This window comes from Pteropus medius, unplaced genomic scaffold, assembly GCF_902729225.1.
Source record: "Pteropus medius unplaced genomic scaffold, Ma_sr-lr_union100, whole genome shotgun sequence".
Classification (NCBI taxonomy): domain Eukaryota; kingdom Metazoa; phylum Chordata; class Mammalia; order Chiroptera; family Pteropodidae; genus Pteropus; species Pteropus medius.
Window position 1 is genome coordinate 28054520 of NW_024340696.1, and position 8782 is coordinate 28063301.

Genomic DNA, 8782 nt, shown 5'->3' on the forward strand with positions numbered 1-8782 from the left:
CAGGAGTGGGTACTTTTTAAAAGCTTTCTAAGTAATTCTAGTGTGCAGCCAGGGCTGGGAACCACTGACTTTGGCTGAGATGGGCAAGAAATACACAAAGAACCCAGAGAAAGAGTAGTGGTTGAGAGGTTGTGGCTCCTAGGCATAACCTCTGACAAGGAAAGTTTCCTTGTGTTTTTGCTTGGATGGTGCTGGAATATAAACGTACCAGAGGATATGTCGAGTGTGTTACAGAGTTGGAAACCATGAGTTTAACCTGTGACTAGAAGTCAGAAACCAAATTTTGCACAGCCCAAAATATAATCATGACCAGACAAGCTAGTGCATGAATAATACATTTACTTGTGTGTTTCAGTCAAGTATCAAATATTAAAAAAATAGAAATGCAGTCAAGGTGGTTCAAGATCAGGAAGGTCTGTGGTAGAGACATAAATAGCAATTTCGAGGCACCCAGAGATCTGGACTTCCAGAGCCAGGAATCAGACACTCAGGTACTGAGGTCATTCCCTCTATCTCTCAGTCATTTGATCTCCGTCTCTGTTCCTCTCTGCATATCTCCTTCAGTCTTTCATTGCAACTGACTTCCTCTGATGACATTCCACACAAGGCTCAAAGTGAATGTTCCAGTGCTAATTTATCATGATCTCTCAGGTCCAGAGCCCAGCACTGACACAACATTGTCACAATGTCTCTTAGTTCAAATTTTCAAGAAGGAGAATTTGGTCACCAGCAAAGGATGGCTGGTCTTGTCTAGCCTTGCATCAGGTGTCAGTCTCTTCCCAAACACTAGGCTTGGGGTAGAAAATGCCATATGGTTTACAGGTTAAACAATAGTAGGAGAACATATTAGGAGACCATTGGATGGGCAGGTAGTTGTGAGGAGCTGTGGGCAGAGCAAGCAAGGAAGTTCATCTAATACCCATCCATAACCAATGAACCACACACCTTTCTTCTTTCTCGCCTTCTGCCTCCCAAGGAGGGGTGAGCATGGGGGAGATAAGGAGGATCTTAAAAGTAGGTTCCCTATCTTTTCTCAGGATCCAGTCTAGATTCTGCAAGAGGTAACTACAGTCTAATAACCCTCAACCAGCATTTATGAACATGATTCTACATGTGTCATCCTCTTCCTGAAACCACTGAAAAATCCATTCTTGGCAATGGTGAAAGCTAAGGACATCCAAAACACAGGATCCCTGTTCAGTTTTAATTTCACACTTTCTGCTGCATCGTGGCATGTAAAAATGTGACACATTTAGACATTAAAGAGGATTCTCCTCCCCTTGGGCCTTTATTTGATCATTTGGAAAATTTTCAATTAACATGTTATTACAGTGGTTTGACAGTTCACTTGACAGCTCTGAAATAACATTCTTGGCTTTTAAATGACAATCTTTTACTGAAACCTAAGTGGCTTTTTTCAGAAACTTGGGACTTCGGCCAATTTTTGGGTTCGTGAAAACGGTGGTGTGAGAATTTTACAAACTCTCCAAATGGAGATATTGTGTGTAATTTCATTTTATGGTCTAACACTGGCTATTGCAGCAAATGGTTCTACGATTTTCCTTCTTTCTTCGAGTTAAGTGCAGCTGCATTGAGGCATGAGGACAGGAAAAGTCTGGACTTGGGGGCTATGTTTAGAGGGAGCTGGCCAGGGTAAAAATACATCTCCCATTCCACCCCATAGACAACCTATTTTTTCCCTTTTTGGATTCCTGTGACTGAAGGCAAAGTGAAGCCAAGTGAGAGGAGAGGGGATTCAGAGAGAAGTGGAGGAAACACCAATAACAAATGTCTTTTTTCACTTTGCCCAGAGCATGTGGCCCCTGAAAAGCATAGCTTCGGCCTCAGTATAATGTCATCGTGCTGATGTGCAGTCATTTATTTTAGAGTCTTAGATGGAGTCAACTATTTTAGTTTTTGCCCAAGTACATCTGTTGGAGATTCTGGCTGATTTAAAAAAAGAAGAAGTCTAATACTTGTATTTTACTGACAAAACACCTTTAAACCAAAAAGGATGATTTATGTGGGCTGAAAATAAAACTCCTGCCTACTGAAGTCTGGTGCAGCTGAGTTATCACTATTTTCGCCCTGTAATTTGTTTTATAGGGTACTAATTAACAGGGCAAAGTCTGCTGCCAGGAAAGTAAATCACATTTTGCTGTTTTCTTATTTTCTAACAAGACACAGACCTGGTCTTTAATTAAAGAGAAAATTCCAAGGGCACTATCAGCTACTGGAATTGGGAAACATTGGGCTGGGGTGAGAAGATCATGGTGAAACCTGCTGTGTAGAGTTCAAGAGAGATAGTGGGGGAGACGGGAAGGAAGGGGGAGAGAGAGGAATTAATTGCACGGGCAACCTTCAGAAGAAGAGATTGTTTTCCTCAAATGTCCCATCTTCTCTCTGTTCCCCACAACTCTGCATATGTCCTCTGATTCTACTCACCATACTGTTCCACAAACATCATTTTTTAAGAAAGCTCATTCCTTCACTCCAGAAGTCATTCTTGTTCCCAAAGCAGTACTATTTTTTCTAAAGGTAACAACTGCCTTCAGACCTCCCTGCCCCAACCTCTCCCCTTCTCCAGGTCTTCTTACTCTACCTGATCCTCTCAGTCGCCTTTGACCCTGGGCTTTGCTGCCTGGCCAGGGCAACTCATCCCTCACTCCTTCCCTCTCAGCTCACTCTCTTCTCCTGGCCTCAGAGTCTTCTTTACCCCCTTTCTCCCTCTCCTTCTCTTTCCCCTTCTTCTCTTTCTCCCATCCCATTCCTGGAGGTTCTGGACTGGAAGCAGCCGCTCCCGCTTCTCCTCCCTCCTTGAACCCTCCTTCTTTCTCCGAGTTTGGGGGCGGGGAGACCAGGAATAGGGTGGTAGTGATGGGAGGGAGGAAAAAGCAAATGCGAAGCCAGGAGCCTGACGTCACTTCGCCTTGCCTGTCAATCTCCAGCGGGCGCGCTGCTCGTAACCGCCTTTTCTGCCACTGACTGTGTCTCTCATTCTCCACCGCGCCCGCACAACCACAGGCTCCCCGCTCTCCTTTCCGCGCCGGCCTCGGCCACTTCGCAGGCACCTGCTCTGTCCGCGACGGGGACGCAGCCTGGGGCCCCGCTACAGCGCTCATGATCAGAGACTTTCTGAAGCCCTGACTCCCAGGTGAGCGGCTGGGCTCCCGAGAGGAATTTTGAGGGTGTGGAGAGGGGAAGAGGTAAAGGATGGCCAGGGGATGAATCCTTCCAGAAGCCGGAGAAATGGAGCCAGCCTTGACCCCACATCTTTCCCCTACACAACCTCCCACTTCTCTTTCCCCAGGTCCCCTTTCAAGGGGTCTCTGTGGCATTCAGGGCCGGCTGGGCTCCGCGATTGCAGAAACTTCGCTTTCAGCACCGCGGACAGGGACTTCACTGCCCAGTTTAAGAGCGCGCGCTGACCCCACCCGCCAGAGCCCCGGCGGAACTGACACCCCTAGTTCAATGAATACGGATGCGTGTGCAAATGCAGCCACACTTACTGGACTGATCTGTGTGCGTGTGAGTGCATGTTATCCGTGTGTGCAAAAATTCAGATACCCGTGTACATTTCACTCACTCATTCAACAGGTATTTATTTGGGGCTTTCACTTAACCACTGCTTTCTTGCTCTACTTTGGGGTCTGGGGTGAGATGGGTAATACGAGTGGTGCGCACCTGCGCCCGGGGAAGTTCCCTGGCAGCTTGAACCGCACACCTGACGTTTCCTCTTCCTCTCCACACAGGGTGCAGCGTCCCGCCGCGATGAACGCGAGCGCTTCCTCGCTCAACGAGTCCCAGGTGGTGGCAGTGGCGGCAGAGAGAGCGGCGGCAGTGGCCACAGCGGCAGGGGCGCAGGACGCAGGTGAATGGGGGCCACCTGCAGCGGCGGCGGTGCTGGGAGGCGGCGGCGCGGCTAACGGGTCACTGGAGCTGTCTTCTCAGATGCCCGCGGGGTCGCCGGGGCTGCTACTGTCGGCGGTGAATCCATGGGACGTGCTGCTGTGCGTGTCGGGGACGGTGATAGCAGGAGAAAATGCACTGGTAGTGGCGCTGATCGCGTCCACCCCAGCGCTGCGCACGCCCATGTTCGTGCTTGTGGGCAGCTTGGCCACTGCCGACCTGCTGGCAGGCTGCGGCCTCATCCTGCACTTCGTGTTTCAGTACGTGGTGCCCTCAGAGACTGTGAGCCTGCTCACCGTGGGCTTCCTCGTATCCTCTTTTGCTGCCTCGGTCAGCAGCCTCCTGGCCATCACAGTGGACCGCTACCTGTCCCTTTACAACGCGCTCACCTACTACTCGCGCCGGACCCTGTTGGGCGTGCACCTTCTGCTTGCTGTCACCTGGACGGTCTCCCTAGGCCTCGGGTTGCTGCCGGTGCTCGGCTGGAACTGCCTGGCAGAGCACGCCTCCTGTAGCGTTGTGCGCCCGCTGACACGCAGCCATGTGGCTCTGCTCTCCGCTGCCTTCTTTGCGGTCTTCGGCATTATGCTGCACCTGTACGTGCGTATCTGCCAGGTGGTCTGGCGCCACGCTCACCAGATTGCGCTGCAGCAGCACTGCCTGGCGCCACCCCACCTCGCTGCCACCAGAAAGGGCGTGGGTACGTTGGCGGTGGTTCTAGGTACTTTCGGTGTCAGCTGGCTGCCCTTCGCCATATACTGTGTAGTGGGTAGTCGCGAGGACCCGGCTGTTTACACCTACGCCACCTTGCTGCCCGCCACCTACAACTCTATGATCAATCCTATTATCTACGCCTTCCGCAACCAGGAGATCCAGCGCGCCCTATGGCTCCTATTCTGTGGCTGTTTCCAGTCCAAAGTGCCCTTCCGCTCCAGGTCCCCCAGTGAGGTCTGAAGGCTCCCTGTCCTCTCAACATCACACCCCCAAAAAGCCAGCCTTTGGTGAGCTTGTAGGTGCCTGCTGATGAACTGAGATCCCAATAGTGTGAATCTGACTTTGGAAAGAAAGAGAATAAACACACGCACATAATAAACTCAAGGACAAAGAGGTTTGGTGGCACTTTACATATACAGTGTATACATGTGTACATATATATACAAGTTATTTGTATCTTCTGGAGGTGTTCAGGATGTGGAATTTCCTGTTCTGTGAAAAAAACTAACAAAGATGTGGTTGTATATTCAAATTGTACATCACATTTGTCAAGTGAACACATTCCAAAACTGCTTAATTATAGCATTTCATTTTTAGCTGCTGAACTGCCAAAACAGTGTTGCCATTTTCAAGGGCAGGGGAAAGGTAGTAAAAGGTGTATTTTTGTTGAATGTGATAGAATATTTTGCTGCATATGCATCAGTAAATTACAACGTATTTTGTACACAAATAAACACATTTTAAAAATGTAATTTTTGGCTTATGACTGACCATAGAACTACTTTGAAGAACTAAAGTATTAGTGCATTTAAAAGTATATTATGTATCATTTACCTCCTGTGAAAATCTTAATGTAAATATGTATTTGCATATTGTTCTTAAATTGTCACTGAAATATCTAATCTAGATAATGGAGGGGGGCAAGAAAGGATTAATATATTCAAGTCACAGTATTCACAAGGCACTAAAAGACTAGTGGTGTTATCTTATTTTATTAATCTACTTCCTTAGTTACTGGGTTCAGAAGACAAATTCCAGAGGATGTCTGAAACCATTCCTTCATCTTACCACATGTGCACTTGTGAATCCTGAAACCACAACTTTTAGTTGTAATTTTTCCAGTCTGGAAAGCATTTTAAATGTTGAATGTTTAAATGTTGAAATTTATATTGACTGAGTATACTGTAGCAAAGTGCACGGTCTTATAAAATACTTTTTTCCAAGACAGGATTCCAAGATATAAAGTGTTCATGAGGCAAATGAAGATATGCCCAGCAACCCCTCTTGAGGCACTCTTATCTTTAAAACATAGGACATTAAGTCTTCAAGAGCTAAACATCCCATTCCACCAATGGGTGTGAGTCACAGTTAAATATTTCCCCTCTTTTCTTTCTTATAGGATAGGAATAAATAAGATAACATGTGTGGATATGCTTTAAGCACACGTGAAGTATACATACAGGCATACATAGTTAGTGGTCTTAGACCTTAGAAAAATATACATAAGCAAATTTTTTCACACAGTCCACAAATATTAAGTGCCTAGTATCTGCTAGACACAATTCCAAGGTTGGGAATATTCTGTGCTCATAGTGTTACATTCTAGTGGGGAAGATGGCCTACAAGCAAATAAACAAATATATATAAAGAAATTTATTATAAAGGATTGGCTTATACAATTATGAAGACTGAGAAGTCTCAAAATCTGTAGTCATCAAGTTGGAGACCCAGTAGAGCTGATGGTGTGGCTCCAGTCTGAATTCAAAGATCTGAGAATCAGGAGGGCTGATGGGCTCAAGACCCAAGAAGAGCTGATGTTTCAAGACCAAAGGCAAGAAAAGACCAATGTGTTGTCTCAAGCCCTTCAGGTAGCAGGAGTCCCCTCTTATTCAGCTCTGTTGTTCTTTTCTGGTCTTTAACACATTGGATGAGGCCAACCTACATTAGGCAGGGCAATCTGCTTTACTCAATCTACTGAGTCAAATGATAATCCCATCCAGAAGCACCCACGCAGACACTCCCAGAATAAGATTTTTTACTAAATGTCTGGGAACCCTGTGGTCCAGTCAAATTGACACATAAAATTAACCATCACACCGAAAGAGCACAATGATCCAAAATAAAGAAAAATAAGTGTTTAAGGAGGTAGTAATCAACTGGGTCAAATTCTGCTGAGAGAATAAGTTAAATGAGGATTAAAAACAATGACTATATATATTTTTTAATGTGCATATCATTGATTGGTGAGCTTGACAAGAGAAACTTCAGGACAGTGGTAGGTGAGAAGCTTGACTACAGAAGGTACAAGAGAAATTGCATGAGCGATCTAGTCTCCAACATCTCTCAACAGAGTTGTGACATATTTAATATTATACAACACACTAAGTTTTATAGACATATAGGTTTATAGTGTCTGTAAATTTAGAGCCAGGAAGATCAGCATTATTCTGATTCATCAAATTAACATTTTCTAAATAACTTTCATAGGCTATTCGGCATCATCAGACACTGTTTCAGTCTCTATTAACATCTGGTATACACTCAAGCAGACTGAAATAACAAAAGCTCTGGCTGCAAACTTTTCCAAACACGGGGGTGGAGGAATGGAAAACATTATATGTTTCAGAGATGGAACAAAGAAGTTAGTGTTACTATACATTTTTTAATTACAGAGAAAAAATTCTTACAATCAGTAAATTAAGAAAGTTCAACACTAGGATAATAAGACGGAGACCATGGATTTGACTTCAATCTGCTTGGTATTAATATTCAATATCAGCCCTAGTTATAATCAAAATGCTTGATCGAGCCAAGAACAAGAAGATACTAAACAATCAGTTTGTTAATATTTCTGGCTTATGCAGTTGGCCAGGTTGTATAATGTCAATAGGTTTGATATGAACCAACCTGATGATATGAGGATATAAAACTGTGGGTAGATCTTGAAACATTTTTACGGAGGAATGTCACATATTCATCTGGCTCATCAAATATAAATCTCCTATTTCAAAACTCTGTCTTAGTTGCTGGAAGCATACAATATTCGAGAAAGGCAAGATTCACTCAAATGTCCAACTGCTTACCCACTTTGCTGTCTCACAGGCATCCTAAATATAACGCATTTAAAATTGGGCCACTTATCTTTACCCCAAAACCTATTCTTTCTCCTTTCTTTACCATCTAAGTTAATGGCAATGCCATTTTTGGTGGGGAGGTGGGGGGAGGGGGGCACGGTGTCAGGACAGAAACCTTGAAATCACACTTACCTTTCTCTTTCTTTCATACCTCCCATCCAAATTGTCAGCAAAGCCCATTGCCTTTACTTTCAAAATATACCCTGAGCCTACCCACGTCTCACCATCTTCACCATTATCATCTCTTGCCTGAATTACTGTGGTAGCCTTCTCCTTGGTCTTCTGGCTTAAGTTTTTGTGCCCTTCAGTCTATTGTCTAAAATAGTTGCTCCCCTGACTACACTTAAGATCTAGGCATGAGCCTACCATCAGTGCAGTCTGTCTCATAAGGAGACATAAAGAATAAGTATTTAGGCCCCAGAAACAGGCCTTGAGTAAAAATTTCTTGAGTGAAGAATTCCAGGATCCTGGGTACCTGGAACATGGTCTAGAAGTAAGGAATTGGACACTTCACCCCAAGAGAAAGATCACAGCTGGAGGAGGCCCAAGGCAGGGCCCTGCTCGGCCCAGGGTATTAGTTTCCTATGGCTACTGTAACAAATGACCACAAATTTGTTAGCTTAAAACAATACACATTTATTCTCTTACAGTTATAAAGATAAGAAGTGTGAAATTAATTTCACTGGGCTGAAATCAAGATGTCAGTAGGGCTATATTCCCTCTGGAAGCTCTAGTGAGAGAATTTGTTTGCTCGCTTTTTCCAGATTTTAGAATTGTATTCCTTGGCCAGTGAACCCTTCCTCCATCTTAAAAACCAGCATTGTATTATCTTGCTTAAGTGGTTATATTGTCTTCTTCTGCAGTTGAATCTCCCTCTGCCTCTCTTATAAAGACGTTTGTGGTTGCATTTGATACCTGCCCAGATAACACAGCACAACTTCCCCATTTCAAGATCCTTAACTTAATCACACCTGCAAAATCTTTTTTGCCATATAAGATAACTATTGCAGCTCTCAGAGCAGTAC

The 8782-nt window shown here is 44.7% G+C and overlaps 1 protein-coding gene across 1 annotated transcript; it reads left to right on the plus strand.

Moving 5' to 3' along the window:
* Positions 1–3668: 3668 nt before the first annotated feature.
* Positions 3669–5375, plus strand: GPR6 (G protein-coupled receptor 6). Its single transcript, XM_039865227.1, has one exon. The coding sequence runs from the start codon at positions 3772–3774 to the stop codon at positions 4861–4863; it is 1092 nt and encodes a 363-aa protein (XP_039721161.1). The 5' UTR covers positions 3669–3771; the 3' UTR covers positions 4864–5375.
* The last annotated feature ends 3407 nt before the right edge of the window (positions 5376–8782 follow it).

Coding starts and splice junctions, on each gene's coding strand:
- GPR6 (XM_039865227.1), top strand. CDS start 3,772: ATGAACGCGAGCGCTTCCTCGCTCAACGAGTCCCAGGTGGTGGCAGTG.